The sequence below is a fragment of the Numida meleagris genome, chromosome 1 (assembly GCF_002078875.1).
Source record: "Numida meleagris isolate 19003 breed g44 Domestic line chromosome 1, NumMel1.0, whole genome shotgun sequence".
Taxonomy (NCBI): domain Eukaryota; kingdom Metazoa; phylum Chordata; class Aves; order Galliformes; family Numididae; genus Numida; species Numida meleagris.
Genome location: NC_034409.1, coordinates 62,957,555 through 62,977,754, shown reverse-complemented (window position 1 = coordinate 62,977,754; position 20,200 = coordinate 62,957,555). Strand labels below are relative to the sequence as shown.

The 20,200-nt window shown below is 45.8% G+C and overlaps 2 protein-coding genes across 2 annotated transcripts in view; both read left to right on the top strand.

Annotated features, from left to right (window-relative positions):
- The window catches only part of LOC110395733 (aldose reductase-like), an 8,605-nt gene extending 1,998 nt beyond the window's left edge, over positions 1-6,607 (top strand). Inside the window, exons 2-7 of the mRNA XM_021390490.1 lie at positions 1-66; positions 526-632; positions 792-873; positions 1,656-1,739; positions 2,726-2,808; positions 3,421-6,607. The exon at positions 1-66 is cut by the window's left edge and continues 1 nt beyond it. Coding sequence (XP_021246165.1) covers positions 1-66; positions 526-632; positions 792-873; positions 1,656-1,739; positions 2,726-2,808; positions 3,421-3,463 — 465 coding nt within the window. The 3' untranslated portion in view covers positions 3,464-6,607. The remainder of the gene's footprint in view (positions 67-525; positions 633-791; positions 874-1,655; positions 1,740-2,725; positions 2,809-3,420) is intronic.
- LOC110395703 (aldose reductase-like) lies at positions 6,745-13,738 on the top strand. Its single transcript, XM_021390438.1, has 10 exons — positions 6,745-6,909; positions 7,321-7,488; positions 8,642-8,758; positions 9,942-10,019; positions 10,603-10,725; positions 11,220-11,320; positions 11,485-11,566; positions 12,067-12,150; positions 12,881-12,963; positions 13,426-13,738. Exons 1-10 carry the CDS (start codon positions 6,844-6,846, stop codon positions 13,466-13,468), a joined length of 945 nt encoding a protein of 314 aa, XP_021246113.1. The 5' UTR covers positions 6,745-6,843; the 3' UTR covers positions 13,469-13,738.

Genomic DNA, 20,200 nt, shown 5'->3' with positions numbered 1-20,200 from the left:
AACCATGAGCAGATTGAAAGAATCTTGAACAAGCCAGGACTGAAATACAAGCCTGCAAACAACCAGGTAAGCTGATAAGTGACCCAAGCATACATCTTTCATTGACTATGAAGACCTGATCCATTGAATGGGGATATGGAAAAGGGGAACAATGTGAATAAGGCATGTATCCTAAATTCAACTCTATATATATTTCTGGGTACAAGAGGGACTGACATAATCACCTTTTGTCTCTCCGTTTGATGAGCCGCTGTATATAATTCAGATGTATCTCTCATGAAACACTCCTTCTAGAAGGATAAAAATATCAGAGCTGAGATTCATGAAACCCCTGCAGACAAACTGTGTAAAAACTTTACATAATAATAGGTTTTTAAGAGAAAATGAAGGATGCATGTTATCACCCAAGGCATTAGCCCACTTTTGCAAAAGGCAGCCTCTAACTGCACTAGGCAATAACCACTGGCACACAGCAATTCTTCAAAGGTTCTGTCACCATCATCCTCTGTGTCCTCGTGTTTCCAGATTGAATGTCATCCATACCTGACTCAGGAGAAGCTGATCGACTACTGTCAATCAAAAGGAATTGCTGTGACAGCATATTGTCCACTTGGATCTCCAGACAGACCATGGTAATACTGCTTTGCATTTTGCAAGGGGGCTGGCACAAATTTTCCTTTAAGCATTGTGATTACAATTCTGTTAATCATTCATCAAGATGCAGATAACTGTTGCTAGGCCGGCTGTTCCTGTGGAGGTTTCTTCCTATTGATCTTCTGTTCCTTGTGTAGGGCTAAGCCAGAGGATCCTTCGCTTCTGGATGACCCCAAGATTAAAGAGATTGCAGCCAAGCACAACAAAACAGCAGCACAGGTATGTGACTGCTGGACAGTGGGTACTGCTTCCCATAACACTATCATTAAGAAAATCACACCTGAGGAGCACATAAAACCTAAACCCATTCTCTACAAGCTGTGGCACTCATCTGATTATTCCATAACAATGCAGATTGTTCCTCGTAGGCCTGCAATATATGCCACTATTATCACTGTGGCCATCAACAAAGAAAAGATTCTTGACCCATCTTCAGGCTTCATTTCTCACCAGAAGTCCTGTTACAGAAAATGATTTGCAGAATTGTAGAATCATTTCTGTTGGAAGAGACCCTTAAAGGTCATCTAGTCCAAACCCCTGCTCTGAACAGCGACATCTACAGCTAGGTCAGGTTGCTCAGAGCCTGGGCCAGCCTGACTGTGAATGTCTCCAAGGACAGGGAATATACCACGTCTCTGGGCAACTTCTTCCAGTGCTTCACTACCTTTACTGTAAAAAAAATTTCTCCTTATATCCAATCAAAATCCCCCCTCTTTTAGTTTGAAATCATTTCAAAGTTTTGCATAAATTACTGAAAGTCCAGGTAAGAAAGAAAATAACTGACCGTCTCAAAACCAGATCGGAGAGGAAGCCTCCCATGTGGGGATCCACCACTTGGCCCTTTGCTCGTCAGGAAGCGCTACATGGGCCACAGGACAGGAATGACTTGAAATGCAGCTCTACAAAAGTGGCAGTAGCACAGGCAAACAGCTGTTGAAGATGCTCAGCTTCTGTGGCAACACCACCTGTCTTCTCTCTGACTCCGTGGTCTCTTCCTGCAGGTGCTCCTTCGCTTCCAGATCCAGAGAAATGTGATTGTGATCCCCAAGTCTGTCACACCACAGCGCATTGTGGAGAACTTCAAGGTGAGTGATTACGAGTGACCTGGCATCACTTCCCCCTGCAGAGCAAGCAAGGATCCTTTCTCAGCCTTCCCAAGTCCTCCTCAGACAATTGCACTGGGCTTTTTCTATCTGCCTGTTTACCTCTGCTGAGGGCTAAGCAAAGGATACAATTAGAGAGGAGTTTTATGGCGTTACCCATTCTGTCGCTTTAAGGATTAATCAGAACTTGCATGGAGAAGTGCAGTAACAGGGCAGAAATGTCAGATGTACGAGGACTGCTCGAAAAGCAATGCCTCCCATCTTATTAGGTTGGTCCACGAAGTCAGAGGTGGATGATGGTGATATGGCAGTAGGGGCTGAACCCTCCCAACAATATTCCATTACATTTTGTTGCTATGTGACAAATGGCAGCAGAGGAGTAGTCTAAGAAAATGGCATCTGTCATGGAAGTGCATATGAAGCAAATGTGTGCTATTCAATTACTACATGCAGGAAAAATTGCACCCACTGACATTCATCAACATTTACTGAATGTCTATGGAGATCAAACACTGGATGAGAGCACATTGAGGTGGTAGGTGGTGCATTTCAGCATTGGCAAAAACAACACTGGGTCACCTCTGCTGGAACAGATTTTTATAAGCGTGGCATGCAGGCTCTTGCTCATCACTAGTGAAAATACATAGCTAATGGTGGTGACTAGGTTGAAAAATAGTGCACTGTAGCTGAGAATCTCCTCTATCAATTAGTGTTATTGTGCTCTTTGTATCTGATGTACTTTCCAGGGAAATAAGTAGGAGGCAGTTCTTCCAGTGCAACCTGTGTACGATATGCAATGCTCATAACAAAGTTCTTGTGTTCATAAAAAGCATCCTCTATCTCTCAAGACAGCAGTCCATGATGGAAAATGGATCCTCCACTATGGATCTGCTTTCTCATCCTGTCTATCTTCCTCATGCTGTTTCATTTCTTTCAAAGAGGTGATTTCCAGCTTTTTCTCTTCTTAGGTGTTTGACTTTGAATTGACTAAAGAAGAGATGGCAACTCTTCTCAGTTTTAACAGGAACTGGAGGATCTGTCAATTGAGCCTGTAAGTGACATCGATTCTTTACTTTCAAGTCTTACCTTTTGAATTACCACTACAGGGAAGTTTCTGTCAGAGCTACTAGGCAGCATGAAATTCAGTTTATTGCAAAAAGTTACTAATTCAAATAGTAGAAGGTATGTCCCAAAAATATTTTTTTCAACTGACAAGTTAATATACTCATTTTGAAAATAAAGGAAAAAATAAAACCAACAGACCACATATTCATTTTCAATTCAGTTTCCAGGAAACTCTCCAACTTGAACCCCAAAAGATGGGTTCTCAGTGATCAGTTTGCCTTTTGCCACATTAGAGAAAACAGGATGCATCACTTCACACATTCTTCTGGCAATTACACAATTCAGAACATTGAGTTATAAAATCACAGAATCATAAAATCACAGAATCACAGAATCATAGAATGGCTCAGGTAGGAAGGCACCTTAAAGATCACCTAGTTCCAACACCCCCACCACTGGCTGGGACGCCATTACATCAGGTTTCCGAAGGTTCCTTAAAATCTCCCCATGGTGGATTCTGCATGCACCAAACACATGTCTGTCTAACGCTTGATTTAGCCATGAAAAGAACCTACCTTCTTTTTTTTATTTCTTTCAGGGCCAAAACACACAAGGAGTACCCTTTCCATGCAAAATACTGACGCCGTTTGTAACTTGGCCTTTGCTAGACCCCTGGTGTTTCACGTGCCTCTCCTCCACCTTTGAGCTCTGTATCCAGCTTTCTTACTGCGTCTGCCCTATTGCTGCCAGTGAAGTCAAAGGACATTTATTCCATTGCTTTTCTCCAAGTTCATTCTTTGGAAGATGGAAAGAGTATTGTTCAACGGAACAAAATGTGGGATGTCATAATTTTCTGCTCATCAGAAGAGAGGAGGATTACTGAAGTAACTGGACAGAACTAAGAGGAAAATGGGGACAGCTTGAACGTTTGAACCACAATTCAGCGAGTGCCTTCAGATTTGCATCAGCACAAACCAGAGGCTGAGAAACCACAAGAATAAACAGACATCCACCATCACATGAGAACTGTCCCCTATTTTAAGTAAAAGTAACTTTGAAATAGGCTGGTTTAGCAATAGGGATCAATATATCTTACTTTAAGGACCACTATATTAGTTTAGCAAAAAGGAATTAACGTGTGCTACTTCTAAAACTTTCCAGTTTAGATTTGCTTGGTACGTGAATAGTCTTGTTTTTGAATGATCTTTGCTTCTCTGAAGCACTGAAGCAACAACAGACTACTTTTATCTTTGTATCCACCAGGCGCAAGGACTTTTTCTGGGTTTTCATATAAATCGTTTTAAGTTATAGTGCAACAAGATAGAAAGTTGCTCATTATGGTGTAATAAGCAATGGATACAAAAATACACCCTTTATTCCATCATCTGGGTTCTGAGCTATTTTTGTGTAAAAGGATGTGTTACTTTATGACACCAAATAAATGACATCTACATCATGTTGCTACAGCTCACCTCTTGTCATCTCTACTCCCACAGTACTCTGCACTGTGAAACTCATCTCTATGAATGCACTCTAGCCTGTATCAATACGTGGAAATAATTAAAAGTGAAAACAACAAACAGGCAACTCCACAATTTACATGAAGAAAGATGGTCCTCTTAAGATTCTGAAAAAAATGAGGACCTACTTTGACTTCTCAACTTCTCACCACACACACTCTGTATGAATTCAGCAGCAACATTGGCTCTGTGTCTCACTTCCCGCTCTGTGAAGTGCAGATAAGATCACCACTGGGCCAAGGGAATGACTTCTTCCTCTGTATAGCTGCTTCATGTGACTCTCACCATTCATCTGCACCAGCATAGGACTGATTTAACTAGCTTTGTGTATGAGGATGGCTCTATGCGCAGTTTCATGCCGCGCCTTGGGGCTCCAGTTTGCTGAGTCTTTGTAGGGCAACTTCTGCCTTTATTAATGCCAAGTCATGGGTCAAAGTGCCACTACCTCAAACAGGCAGTAACCAACAGGGCAAACTCCAGAAGTATGTCACAAACAACTACAAAGATACATGCCAGCAACTGTGCACAGGGGCAAGGCACTGCACAAGCACAAGACAGACCAGGGCACGGCAACACTCAGTCATTCCTTTGATAACAAACTGGATAGGGAGGAAGAAAATGACATGGGTTGTGCTGCGGCACGCCCTGTGTTGACTATCACTAAAGTGACTTTTGATTTCAGCTTAAACATTAGCTTGTGAGTTGTAATTAATCTGGAACCTTGTAGCTATTCACGTGAGAACTCAGAACGCAGGCACAGCTCCGCCATCCCCCCCCGCCCAGGGGCAGCACTGTCACTATTGAACGAGCTGGGCAGGAAGCGCTGCAGCAGAGCCAGCCTGGCAGCGTGAGGGGCCATGGCGACCTATGTGCAGCTGAACACTGGAGCCAAGATGCCCATCCTGGGGCTGGGCACATGGAAGGTAACGGCTTGAGAGAAAAGCATTCGCTCTGCAGAGCTCCCTGGCACCAAACTCCATTACTTCTGCTCTGCTCTGCCTGGCTGTGGGGCTGAGCATGTGTGAGAGCGAGGCTACGGAAAAATGGCTGGAGGTAGGCTTCAAGACCTGGAGCACTGATCCTGGTAAATGAATAAATCAGGGACAATTAATTTCAGTAAGGTGGTGTTCTCATTTTTGTTTTTCTATGAATTCGGGGTTAGCCTTGACGTACCTGAATTAGTCTGGCAATTGGACTCAATGTTCTTTGTAGGACCCTTCCAACTGGAACTATTCTATTTGATCTGTCATCACATGATCCTTGCCACAGGAATATAATACTTTGAAACCTCTCCCAAAAAAGCCCAGCTCAGAAGAAAAAGAACAAACACTCTGATGTCTTATCCTCTTTCTTATTGGAGATGCTTTCTTACTGTCCAAACAGCTGAACTTGCCAAGCTTTCACAAACCTGTAGAGCACACCTTGTTGATGCCACCAGCTCACCTTAGTACCACTCCAGTACAAAAGCTGATTGATTCTAGCAGTTCCTACTCCAAGAGTTAAAGTACACTCACCATTCATCAATTTTGAGAGTGGTACTGCTGGTGCTAATGTAGTGCCAGCACAATACAACCATCTTGAGTACCTTGCAAATACAAAGGAGGGTAGAAGCAAACTGACTTCAGCTGGTCTTTGGTCTCTCTGCAGAAAGCATCAGAGTCAAGGCAAGATGTGTCCTTTTGCATTTTTCACTTGACTTCCCTAACAATGAACCAACACCCAAGAAACAGAGCACACTGAGCAGATCTATGAAGGAATTCCAAACAGGATGAAACGTGTGCTGAGTTGTGTAGCTGTTACATGAATCCACTGAAATCACATCCTACTGAGGATAGCTGATGTTCTTGAAACAAAACAGGAGTAAGATTGAAAACTGATCGCCTTTTCTACCTCCTTTTACACAAAGCAAAAAGGACCTGGCTGTCTGCTGTGGAAGAGGCACCCAGAGAAAAACACACTGGCACATTCCTTGAATAAATTCTCCAAATACAAGGAAGCAGTGAAGTCTCGAAAGCTGCCTTAACATACCGCTGTGGAGCACTTTCCAGATCCTGCTGATAAATTAACCATTTTTAAACTGCACTGTGACCCCTCCGCCAGAAAGACATCTTTCCAACTCTTCCAAGTTAGTTGCCAATGTGGAATTACAGGCACTGAAAACAGAGGGACAAGACGATCATTGTGACACCCAGTAACACTTACTGTCCCTCTGCAGCTTTAAAAACACATTACAAAATAAAATTGTCTCCCAACATCCAAAACAAACTTCTTTTTAAGTCTGTTTTGCTGCATTCCTCCTGAGCACCAGTTCTCCCCAGGCACAAGCTGCGCAGAGGCAAGACCCTGACACGCGCGCCCCGCTCCGCCCCGCTCATCAGCGCACGGCGGCACCCCGCAGGAAGGCGGAGCTCCCCGCTCCGGGGCGGAGCGGCAGGAGGCAGCACCCACAGCGGGCCCGGGGTTAAAGGCCTCGGCGAGGGGCTAGCGGTTCTGCGCTGACCATGGCGACCTGCGTGCGGCTGGGCACTACGGCCAGGATCCCCATGGTGGGGTTAGGCACTTGGAAGGTAATGGGGCTCCTGCGGCTTGCAGCGCCCGGAGGAGGTGGCCTGGCGCTCGGTAGTGGGAGTCTCTGCCGCCCGCTCTGGGACTGGGTCTCTGAGCTGCCTCCACCGAGCTGAAGCCCTCCCGGCCGGCAGCTGCTGCGGCCTCTCCTCTGGACAGCAGCGTGGGGAAGGGCCTCGGTCTGGCTCTGAGGGGCCTCTGCCGGACAAAGCTGGGAGCCGCACGGGAACAGCAGGAGGATGGCTGGAGGCTGGCTCTGGCCCTAGAGCCTCTGCATGCCGTGTGTACAAGCTTTAAAAAGTGTTTTGGAAGAAATCCTCTGAAATGCCTTTCTTTCAGTGTTTCTCTGCCTACCTCAGAAACAGTGTGGAAGTATCCCAAGCCATAACGTGTTGTACCCTTATCTTGTTCAGGCTCCACCGGGTAAGGTAGAGTCTGCAGTGATGGCTGCGATTGATGCTGGATACCGCCACTTTGACTGTGCCTATGTGTACCAGAATGAGAAGGAAGTTGGGGATGGGATCCAGCAGAAAATCAAGGAAGGTGTTGTGAAACGAGAGGACCTCTTCATTGTCAGTAAGGTAAACTTGGATAGAGACTGGCCTGCTTGACCTGTGATATTGCTATAGTAAGAAAACTTAAGACTTGGCATATTCTTATGCAGTGTCATGGTGAAACTCATAGTGTAAATGAGATGACTCTTGGTGCTCTTCTTGTTTCATCCAGTATCCACAGTTATACAGTTTATAGCTCGCAGATGTCTACTGATAGTGATTCTGTTATTGAGGCTATTGGATAGGAAGAGTGAGTTCTTTGAGGTCTGAGCAGAGAAAAGAATCATAACTGTTTGCTGACAGTTTTCTTCCCAGTCAGTCAGAAAACATTGGAGGAAGTCAGACTGACTTTATTCCCCTTGAAGTTCAGTAACACCTTGAGTACCACAGCCTCACAGTGCTCTGGCACTCTTCGGAGGAGAAGTACTGGAAGGTGGGAGGGAAAACATGGCCCTGCACTTCATATTCCTGCTGGAGTAGAAGAAAGAAGGGAAGCGTCAAGTGAGGTAGAAATAGGCGATGCAGAGCTCTGAGATAACTTGTGGTCATGGGTTGGTACAGAGGCACTACCAGCATGGTAATGGCACCTTGCTGATACCAAAGAACAGCACAGGAGATGAGCCTTGCAGTGGCTGGTGCCTGTGGAGCAACTCAGTGCTTGTTCCAGCAGTGGGGCTCATGCTTCTCTTCTGTGTAAGCAAGATGAGGTTTGGACACCTTGGAACAACATAATCTGCTCTGAACATACACCAGATAAGGTGCGAGTGTGGGCATTCTCCCTCATTAAAGAAAATGGGGAAAGCTGGTTCATCTGTGTGGCTCTTCTCATCTTCATGGCATTACCTGCTATGTTCAGTGCAGAAGCTTCAGGCATAGTCATATCTGATAGGTATCTGTCTTCATTTTTAAAGCTGCCTACTGCAAGGGTGGGCCCTGTATAAAAGAGAGTAGCACAGACAATGTTAACTATGAGAAATAGAGGATTCTTTGTATATGATCCTATTCACGTGGCTGCTCTTGCCATCAAGATCCAGTCCAGCTAACAGAGGAAGCCCATCTTAAGAGCAATAGGTTGGTGTAATTCCACATTCTTCCAAAGGAGTGCTTTTATCTAGTGCAGGAGAACACCAGAGAGCTTTAACCCAGGAGGTCATGGTGTGACTTGTCTTTTTGTCTCCAGCTGTGGTGCACATTCTTTGAAAAACCCCTAGTGAAAGGAGCCTGCCAGAAGACACTTGCCAGCCTGAAACTGGATTACTTGGATCTCTACCTCATGCACTGGCCTTTTGGGTTCAAGGTATGGTAATAGGAATGCACGTGTTTTTTTCATGATCTTTTAAAGACTTATATGGCTTTACAGCCCAATAATTGATAGTACTGAGAAATACCCTTGATCTTTATCCTTGAGAATGCTACTTGCATACCCCTTTCATCATAGGACGTGACAGACACAAAACTAGAGGCAGATCTCCCAGCTGCAGGCGTAAGCTATGCTCTTCTCCCTCTTTTTTACAAATCCAAAATATGCGTCTCTGAAAATCATGTTTTGTAGAGAGCAGGCTACATCTTAACTGCCTGATAGGTTCTTTTCTCTGCATGTTACAGAATAAAAATCAAGAGAGTGTGTTGTTTTTTTTTCCTATTTCTGCCTTTAATCACTGAATCCTTAGCTCAGTATAGACTGAGATAACCTTTGCTGTAGGGGCCTTACTGTTGTTCCACAAACCCTGCATTGCAAAAGGTGAGACTTCCATGGAGCTGAAGTCTTTCAGACTGATGTCTGAGTTTGACTATTTCTAGTCTTACCTTGTCCTACCTGCCGCAGTTTTAGTGGTGCCCATCCTACCTGTTGCTTCTGAATTTCTTAACTTTATGTTCTATTTTATCTTTGTTAACAAAGCCATAAAAATGAAAACTGTCTCCCAGCAGCTGCAGCAAACTCAGTTGTTAGACGCAGTTCTGTCTTGCTGTCTTTACACAACTTCCATTCAAAGGCTATTCTGACTTTCCTGGCACAATAACAGCATTCCTGAGCTTCGCCGTGGAAGAACTGCCACAGTACATAATAGCTCTTCTCAACAGATTTGGCTTAGTATAGGCCAAAGCTTTGTATCACCTGTATGAAAAACTAAGTCCCCTGATGCACTTCTGGAAAAAAACAACTCAATTTTTCCTAAACAGGTGAAAAAGAACATCACATGAAGTGATACATATGAAATTCTTATGTGAATCTGGATCTGAGTGGTTTCTTTCCCTGTAGGTGTTTAGGTGAGTCGTCACTTTAAGGAGCCCAGCAGAAATATCTGCCTTGATTGGCCAGAAATACCTTAAATTCCTCATCTAATGCAGGAAGGAAGAAATAACTGTAGAAAGAATTAATACACTTGACTGTACCAGAAGTTTAAGCTATCTTGGTCCTGAGGTGTCACTGCCTTAAACTTCTCAACAGATTTTTCAAGCACTTTCTTTGTTGCTGACAGGCAGGGGAGGACCTATTTCCGACAGATGACAAAGGCATGTCTATACCCAGCAATGCTGATATTCTACAAACATGGGAGGTAAGCTTAGCCACAATGACAGAGTCATGTCTTCTATCCTGAGCAGTGATATTTCAGTAGTCAAAGTGTGGTTCCTGCAAGGATGCAGATTTCTTTAGAAAGAATGTACAGAAGAAAATTCAGATTACTTCCAGGGGACTTGCAGAACAATCTGAAGTCAAAATATATATTCTTTGCTTGACCAGAACAATTGTACAGTTGTATTTAAGTAGTTCAAGAGCTCTATGAGAACAAGTATTTTGAAGAAATAAAAACAACTTAGGTTATAATCTTGCCATCATTCTAGAGCATAGCTCTCCAGTGCTGCCACAGTAGCAGATTATAGACTGGTGATGTACTTTTCCTTGTGTAACTCAGCATGAATTTCTTAGTCATAACAAAGGAGATTTTGGGCTCGGGTGGAAGACAGTAGAAGACAGGATGCAAAAAATTACCAGCACCCACTTTTCCCCAAGAGAATTAAGTTGGGCAAGCTTACCAGTTCTTTCTCTGTTCTTGTGAAAGGAAACAAGGAACATCAGGAAGAATGTGTTCAGGCCTTTTCTTGCATCGTGGATAGTAACTTTGCTGCTCTCTCTGTTAGGCCATGGAAGAGCTGGTGGATGCTGGGCTGGTAAAAGCCATTGGCATCTCCAACTTCAACCGTGAGCAGACTGAAAGACTCTTGAACAAGCCGGGACTGAAACACAAGCCTGCAAACAACCAGGTAAGCTGCTAATAGTGAATAGTTTTCAGGAATTACAGAGATCTAATTACAGTTTCATGAGGATATGAAAAAAAGGGAGAACAAAGTGGACTCACAGTATGTACTTCAAATCCCACTCTATGGATGGTTCTGGGTACTAAAAGGACTGAGAAACTTTTTCTCACATTGCTATGGCACTGTTTACAGATATAGGAATATTTCCTTGTGAAATGTGCTTTCTGGATGGATAAAGAACGCAGATGTAAGCTGTGATTCTCTAATCAAGGATTTTTCTGAAACCTGTTAGAACAAAATCCAAAATGCATTTAAGGACTCAGTGTAAAAATTAGTGCCCTATAGAATTATGGGTTTGTATTATCCCACAGCCCGCCTGCAGGCTAAGATGAAGGCAGTCTATAATTAGAAAATTTAAGATTGGGGGGGGGGGGGGAAGCTCTGGAGCATCGGAGCATTACAGTAGTTCTACAACTACCTGTCTGCTCCTGTGTTGGCAGATCGAGTGTCACCCATACCTTTCCCAGGAGAAGCTTATCAACTATTGCCAATCCAAAGGGATCACTGTGACAGCATATTGTCCCCTTGGACGTCCTGACAGGTAACTTATAAATGGGTCAGCATGGCTTAAATTCAAAACTTTCAGACTAACTGAAAGAGAAATAGTGCAAGTGAGAGTATATACAAATATGCAATAATAAATCATTCTAGGCTGAAACTTTTTAGAGTGATTCTTTTGCCGTTTCTTCCTCTTTCTCTCTGTAGGGCCACACCAGAAGAGCCTACCATTTTGGATAACCCCAAGATTAAAGAGATTGCAGCCAAGCACAACAAAACCCCAGCACAGGTTGGTGGGTGCCAGAAAATAATATCAATTAAGGAAAATAGACCTGAAAGAGGGTATACCCTGTATATGTGTTCTCTGTGAATCGTGGACATTCTCTGTGGTGTTAACAAGCAGTATTGCAGGCTGCATAGCAGCCAACCTGCATATGCTGGAAGAAAATCTTTGGCCTTCAATGAAGATTCGTGAGCCAATTGCCATGTCCCCTCTTAAGCCCTACTGCAGAGAATGAAAGCTTTACATAAATTACTGAAAGTCAAGATGGTAAGAAAAGGAACTCATAATATCAAAACTGGAAAAGGAGAAAAGAGATCTCCCATGTGGGGCTCCATCACTTCCCCCTTTGCTCTTCAGGAAGCGCTATCCAAACCACAAGGACAGGAATGATTTGGAGTGCAGCTCTACGTAGGTGCCTGTAGCTCAGGCAAACAGCTGTTGAACACTCAGCTTCTGTGGCAAAAGCATCTGTCCTCTCTCTGACTCAGTGGTCTCTTTTCTTGCAGGTTCTTCTTCGCTTCCAGATCCAGAGAAATGTGATTGTGATCCCCAAGTCTGTCACACCACAGCGCATTATAGAGAACTTCAAGGTGAGTGATTACAAGTGACCTGGCATCACTTCTCCCTGCAGAGCAAGCAGGGATCCTTTCTCAGCCTTCCCAAGTCCTCCTCAGACAAGAGCACAGGGCTTTCTCTATCTGCCTGTTTACCTGTACTGAGGGCTAAGTGAAGTCTGAAGTGAAAACCTCTCTTCTCCAATTGCAGTTGACAGAGGTCTTGGAAACAGTGTGCTGATAATTCTATTGGTCATCTTTACATTGTCTCCTATTCTGCAGAAAGTGAATGAATTGGCATTCAGGGCTTGCAAGTGCAGTAGCGTGCCAAAGAAGCTTACATAGCGTATGCAGTGTTAAGAATCCCAATGTCAATGAAGTATATTATTCCTCTAACTGCTAAGTCACTGGTGTTTTCCTGATGTTGGACATCAGGATTTTAGAAGAAATGTAAATATACTGGAATATTGAAGTCTGCCAGATCTTTCTTTGGAACTGGAAAGAAATGCATCTTCAACAAATAGTGTTGCAGAATGCACTTAAGTGCTTACAAAACTTCTTGTAACTGCCAGTGTATATATAACTGCAACTTTGTTTTGTTTTTAATTCTTTCTGTCCAAGCAGGCTTTTCCTTCCCTCCTTCCACCTCCATCTCATGAAGCTATTCCTAACATCCCTTCCCTTGTGGACTTGCTCTTTACTTTTGTGAGCTTTGCTGTCAGTCTGATTTGCTCAATGAGGTGATCTCCATGTTTTTCCTTGTTAGGTGTTTGATTTTGAACTGACTAAAGAAGAGATGGCAACTATCCTCAGCTTAAACAGAAACTGGAGAATCTGTGAAATGGTCACGTAAGTGACAGCATGTTTCCTTCAAACTCTTAACTTTTCAGTACTCTTTGCAAGTACTGGTGAGTTCCACATATGGGAAGGTTCTAGTTGGTAACTTTGGTTATGTCCGTATTAGAGAAGTGAAGTATTAGCCAGTTTTAAACTCAAGATTTTTTTTTTTCCTGGTGAGATGATAGTAAACTGATGTCAGCTCTTACAGAGTTGGCTAGGGGAACAAGTGCCTATCTGAACTGCAGAGTGAGCTGCCACTTGCAGGTGGGCACCGTGGAAGTGTATACACTGACAAAGCTTTAGTTGAAAGGTCACAAACAGCTGTCTTGTGTGCAAATGGTTATAGACTAGAGAAAGCAGAAGTCTCTTGAATTAATTATGTAGTTACATAATCTGTCATACATCCACTGTAGTTCTAAATAGCATTTCTTTCCCCGATGGGAATAATCATTCATCTTTGTTGTCCTTCAGGTGCAGAAACCACAAGGAGTATCCTTTCAATGCTGAATACTGAAGATAGTTTTATTCTGTCCTTCTGCAGGCCTGTAGGGTCTAATGAGTTTCTACCACTGCCTACAGTGATCCACTATGTACCTTGTACACTGTATCTATCCTGACAGCAAAGAGACTGTCTTTGGTAGAAGAAAATAGTAAAATTGTTCTGAAGAACAAAATACAGGCTATAATAACTGGCCGTAATGATTCTTTACTCATTAGATACTTGTCTTTACCTGGCTGAAATGGCAAAACAGAACATTAAGAATAAACTAGCAACTGATTTCTATTTTTTGTTTTGAATCTTCTGTCTAACGTCAACACTACTTTGTTGCAGGATGAGGTGGCTGTGGGTCACTCGAGCGACTGTACGAGCAGGGATGTAGTGCAGAGTATATTGCTATGGAATAGTACTGGATAAACAGCAAGGCTGGATGGTCCTTGAAGAGAGATGTAATCAAGTAAAGCAGGACCCAAGGACAAAAGAATCAGGGAGTTAGCCTTAGGGCGCGGGGGTGGGTTGTTGTGCGGCTATGCCTGTTCAACAAGTTGTAATCTCCAATCAGGGGTCAGGGCTGGGGGCAACCCCACCAATGGTGGTTTGCCAAGTGTAACACTGTTTCTATATATGCTGTGAAGTACTGCAATAAACTGGAAGCCTGCATACGCATATTGAGATTGTCATGTTTCCCCGCACCGTGTAGCGTTCGGCTCCAAAGCCCCTGGAAAGATCCGCGGCAAGTGGCACCTGAACAGGGACCGGGAGCGGTGTCTGAACAGGGACCGGGAGTGGCAGGAACGTGAAGTGCGAGCGAGCGGGGCGTCCGGCGTTTCTGCAATAAGACATGCCTAGCTCGGAAACCACTGACGGATCTACCTAAAGGGGGCTCCGGAGCATAATAGTTTTGGGCGCTTGCGACGGCGGTGGGACGCGGAGTTGCAGTGCACCATGGATAAAGAGGTAGCGCAGGGGTTACTTAGTCGCTTCTTACAAAAGCGTGGGTTGGATAATGGTACGCTGAAAGCGATACCGGGACTTGTTTCCTTTGCGGAAACATGTGGTTTTTTTCACCACCCTAACTCGTATTTTGATGAGGGAGAATGGCGCCGGTTCGGTGATTGTTTATGGGATAGGGTTATAGATGATGATAAGTCAGCAAAGAAACTTATGAAGCCATGGCGAGAAGTGATTAATAGTATTAAAAAGCATAAATTGGAGCGGGAGGTGGCGGCAACGGCAGCACAGCAGCTGGGGGGAAAGTCGGATTCGGAGGGGTTTTTTGCCCCTGGGAGCGATTATAACCCGATCCCCCCTATTGGAGGCCCGGTCCCTGTGCAGGCGGGCCCCTCCTCGAGAGCCTTGGCAGCTTCGCCACCGCCATCCCCGCACCCTGCGCCGTCAGCGCCCCATCCTCCTCCCTACCCGGACCCTCCCACCGAGAATGGGGAGGACGATGGTGAGGGTACACCGCGAACCCCTCGTAGGGATAGTGCAGTTGCTGGCGCGCATATCCCTCCGCTGCCAACTGTTTCAGTGAGCGCAGGAGTTGCCCCTCGCTCAGAACCCCCGGTTGAGATCGATAGAAGGGGGGGGAGTATTGCAGCAGCACCACACATCTTGTCGGGGGGGGGAGGGAGAATTCCTCAAGCTCCATTAGTCCGGGGAGTTAATTGGTCGGCAGTTGCACGGGATGCGGCTATTGGCCAGGACACCGAAGCGCTGCGATTAATCGGGCAAGCTTTCCCAGTACGATTTGAGCACGGCCCGGGAGGTTTGCGGGGCGAATGTTCACCTTTAGATTGGAAATTGTTAGCACAGTTGCGGGCAACTGTAAATGAGACTGGACTGCACGGGGAACTGTCAAAGCAGATGCTAGCTTACATTTGGGGGAGTGGAATATTAGTACCGGAAGATATAAAGACGATTGTCCGCATGATTATGTCCCAATCAGAACAGTTATTGTGGGAGGCACACTGGCAGCGCCTCTGTGAGGTGAGCTCCAATGCACCACGCCCCCAAGCGGACCCGCTGTTCGGGGTGACTACGCAGCAATTAATGGGAACAGGGCCATTTGTTACCCTGGACATGCAAGTCCAAATGGGGCCGGAGGTGTGCGTTGAGAGCATGCAGCTGGCAATGCGAGCAATAGGTATGGTTAAGACAGCTGCTCCCACCCCGTCATACATGTCTTTAAAACAGGGGAGAGAGGAATCTTTTGCCAGCTTTATAGATAAAGTGACGGAGGCGATTAACCAAGGCGATGTCCCCGATTGGATGAAAGGGGCATTGCTTCGCCAGTGTGCTATGCAGAATTGTAATGCCACTACAAAAGCCATTTTAATTACTTTGCCTGTGGATGCCACTATCGAGATGATGTTAGAACGTATGAGTCGTGTGCCGGTGGGGCCACAAGCATTCTTGGTAGAAGCCATACAACAACTAGGCGATAAACTATTGCAGGCACAAACTCAGATGTTTGCTGCCTTGGCCCTGTTGTCCCCAGCTAGAGAAGGGGAGGGTCGTCTAAAGGGTTGGGGGCGGAAATGTTTCAGATGTGGGAAGGAGGGTCATATGAGGAAAGATTGTAGGGCTAGAGTATGGTGCCGACACTGCAGCTCCACGAACCACAACACGGCCTTTTGCCAACTGCCGGGAAATGGAGGCTCGAGTGCGAAGGGTCGTCGCGCGACAACAACAGTAGCGGCCGCCGCACGAGGCTCCAACAGGTTCATCAGCCCCACTCACGACACCTCAACCTGCTCCGGCCCCAGTGATGGAGTCCCAGCCAACAGCCCCCTCCGCCCTTCCACCAGAGGAAGTATCGGCCTGGACCTGGCTAACACAGTAGATATAACTCTTATCGACACCAAACCTGCAGCTGTAGCCTCGACAACAGAAGGGCCCTACGCATCGCTGGTTCAGCTGTGGGCGCAATTTTACTTGGACGTTCATCCAGTGGATTGCGGGGTTTAAATGTTTTACCTGGAATGATCGACGCAGACTGTGCGGGCCCAATACAGATAGTATTACAAACGAACTTTCTGCCTATACGCGTGCCTGCTGGGTCAAAAGTTGCCCAGCTCATGCCTTTTCCGACCGTAGCTCATGAGCTTGCTACAGTGGAGACACCAGAGCGTGGGTCCAATGGCTTTGGGACTACGGGAAATCTGATATTGTTAACTGTACCTATGAAGAAGCGCCCTGTGGTTACCATTGCGTTGTCCCTCCAGGGGTGGCAGGTTAGTTTTCCTGCGTTACTGGGCACTGGTGCAGACATTACGATTGTGAATACAAAGACGTGGCCACAGTAGTGGTCTCTCACTGCTATGGACCGGGGGGTTTGAAGGTGTGGGAGGTGCGGTCCCTGTCCAATGCTGCACGTACCCCATACAAATAACAATTGCAGGGTGCACAGCGCATGCACGAGTGACGGTGATGTCTCTCCCGTTCGGCATTTGCACTCTTGTTGGTTGGGACATGCTTGATCAGCTTGGCATGGTGTTAACTATGGAGAAATCGTCTTTTCCTTGACAGCCTCTGTATGGACTTTCCCAATCTGCCTGACATGGCTTGTCGACACGCCAGTGTGGATTGAGCAGTGGCCATTAAAGAGGGAAAGTCTGCAGCAAGCTTCTATATTAGTTCAGGAACAGTTAGAAAAGGGACATGTCAAGCCATCCATGAGCCCATGGAATACTCCGATATTTGTCATCAAGAAAAAATCTGGAAAGTACCGGCTGCTTCACGACCTACGAGCAATAAATAATCAGATGCAAGCGATGGGGGCCCTACAGCCAGGCCTTCCGAACCCAGCAATGATACCACAGGACTGGCATCTTTTAATAGTGGACCTTAGGGACTGCTTCTTTATTATACACGTCCATCCTGATGATACACAACGGTTTGCCTTTACGTTACCTTCCATTAATAAGGGAGCCCTGGCACATCGGTATGAGTGGCTGGTGCTGCCTCAGGGGATGAAGAATAGTCCAACGCTCTGCCAACTCTTTGTTGATGCTGCACTTATACCTGTCCATGAGGCCTGGCCACACAATCATTTATCACTATATGGATGATATCCTTATCGCTCAGGCCAAACCTTTCTCTACAGAGCAGGAACAGTTTCTAGAGACCACTTTGAGAGCCAAGGGTTTGCTTGTAGCACCGGAAAAGGTACAGCGACAGTGTCCATGGAAATACCTGGGTTGGAGCATTTCCGAGGCTTGTGTGCGACCCCAAAAGCTGGTTCTCCACATGGACCTTCGCACTTTAACTGATATTCAGCGACTCATGGGGAATCTGCAGTGGCTACGCCCCGTTATAGGGTTCTCAAATGACGACTTGGATATCCTGCAGCCACTGCTGAGGGGTACTGACCCTGCTGCTCGTGTCTCAGTATCAGCGGAACAACAGCAAGCTATCCAGCGCATCAGTACACAGATTGCTTGTCGGTTTGTGAACCGTTTAGATGCCACCCTCCCAATCGACCTTACGATCCTATATGGCTTACGCCAGCTGCTGTGTGCACTGACGCAGTGCAAAAAGAAAAAGGGGGAGGGTGGTGTTCGTGTACTCGAATGGTTAAGCACAACACTGCAGCCAAAGACTTCATTACAACAAACCATTGAGAATGTAGCGGACTTGATCCAGAAGGGACGCTGGCGAGAAATTAGTATCGCAGGACAAGAGCCAGGGACTATTTTCCTCCCAATTCGGTGACAGGACTTGGAATGGTATCTTCTAAATTCAGAGGCTCTTGCTCAAGCCCTTCTGACCTCCAGGCACCCCATAGAAGTCCAAACCCTTGGCTCCCCCACATTAAAATGGATGTCCCAGCAGCGCTGGTTCGTCATCCCCAGACGCAGCCCCACGCCATTACCAAAGGCCCTCACAATATTTACGGATGCAGGGAAAAAATCCCGGAAAGCGGCTGTTACTTGGTTACAAGACAGCCAATGGCAATACCATATTTTTGAGGCTGAAAAGGAAAATTCTCTACAAACTCTGGAACTAGCAGCAGTAGTGTGGGCCTTTCAACGATGGCTGCATGTCCCACTTAACGTAGTCACGGATTGTATGTATGTCGCTGGTTTAGTGGAAAGAATTGAGGATGCCAGAATAAGGGACGTGAATAACCAGTGGCTGTACACACTGTTGTGTATCCTGCAGCATGCAATCATGCAGCGAGAATCCCCTTATGCCATCATACACACACGGAGCCACAAGTAGCAGCAGGGGCTGGGTGAGGGTAACCAGAGAGCAGACGATTTGGTGGCTATGGGTACACCCATTAATAAGTTTATGGCCACAAGAGAAACACATGCGACTTTCCATCAGAATGCACGGGGACTTCACAAACTTTATGATATTAGCCTCTCAGATGCTAGGGGTATTCTCAAAGCATGCCCGCAGTGCAGTCACCCTGGCCCGGGTTTAGGCCTGGGGGTAAATCCAAGAGGGACGGGGCCCCTAAAGTTGTGGCAGATGGATGTCACTCACGTGCAGTCATTTGGTCTACTGAAATATGTTCATGTTACCATTGACACCTACAGTAAATTCATGTGGGCCACGGCCCAAACAGGAGAGAAAGCACTGCATGTTATCCGCCACCTCACTGTTAGCTTTGCAATTATTGGCCTGCCTCAGGTTATAAAGATGGATAACGGCCCTACCTATGTTAGCAATAGGACCCAGAATTTTTTACAGAAGTGGGGAGTTAAACACGTTACAGGCATCCCACATTCTCCTACTGGTCAGGCGATAGTTGAAAGATCACATCAGACCTTGAAGAATTATCTGCAAAAATTGAGGGACATTCCTGATGTACAACAGAGATTGGCCACAGCATTATTTACTCTTAACCACTTGTGTGTTTTTGGAGACGGCGCAGAGACCCCCTCTCAGGTTCACGGTCATGTGCCATCTCCAAGAGGGGAAAATCTCCGGGTTAAATATAGAGACCCGAGGACAGGTGTCTGGGGGGGGGGAGCCAATGTGCTATATGTGGGGTGGGGATACATGTGTGTGCTTACTCCAGCAGGGCCACTATGCGTGCCATCGAAATGGACTAAGGCGGTGTCTCTGGATAACACTGACTTTAGCGCTCATCACCAGTGGAGCCCTCCTAAGGGTTCAGCAGCTGCAAAACCTGTGGGTAACTTGGGAAAACCAGATGAGTCAAACTGACTTTTGCTTGAGTTTTCAATCAGCTGCGGACCCCTTTCTGAATGCCTTTGACGTCTATATGGTGAATGCCACGTCCTGCTCCAATACAATTCATTCCGCTGCACAGAGTGTGCGCCTTATTAAGGCCCTCAATACAACATTGCCTTGGGACCCGCAGGAACTCAATCTGTTGGAGTCACAAGGTATCCGCTATGTCACGCTGAACTGAACAAGTACACTAATAAGATGGGGGTGTCCCCTCCATTTTTGGGTCCGAAACCCTATAAATACTGGCTTGGGCCTAAGCCTTGAATTTTTGGGCCTACACCTCCAAATTTGGGATCTGAAGCCCCCCCACTACAAAATGATCTTGGGATATAATGAAGTATCCTGATAGTTTTAAGGGAACTGATAGTTGTGTCTGTAGTTGCAAATATTTTGTTTTGTAGAGAGAGCTAACCTTGGTAGTTTATTTTGTTTTGCAAACAGGTGTTCCACTTGGGCTCTGTATAACGCACTGGCCACACGGATGCAGTGTACAAATGGAAACAAACCCTGCAGACCCTGGAAAGGATAAAAGCAGGA

Coding starts and splice junctions, on each gene's coding strand:
- LOC110395703 (XM_021390438.1), top strand. CDS start 6,844: ATGGCGACCTGCGTGCGGCTGGGCACTACGGCCAGGATCCCCATGGTG. Junction 10,020..10,602: donor ATATTCTACAAACATGGGAG/GTAAGCTTAGCC, acceptor TCTCTCTGTTAG/GCCATGGAAGAGCTGGTGGA. Junction 11,321..11,484: donor CCCCTTGGACGTCCTGACAG/GTAACTTATAAA, acceptor TTCTCTCTGTAG/GGCCACACCAGAAGAGCCTA.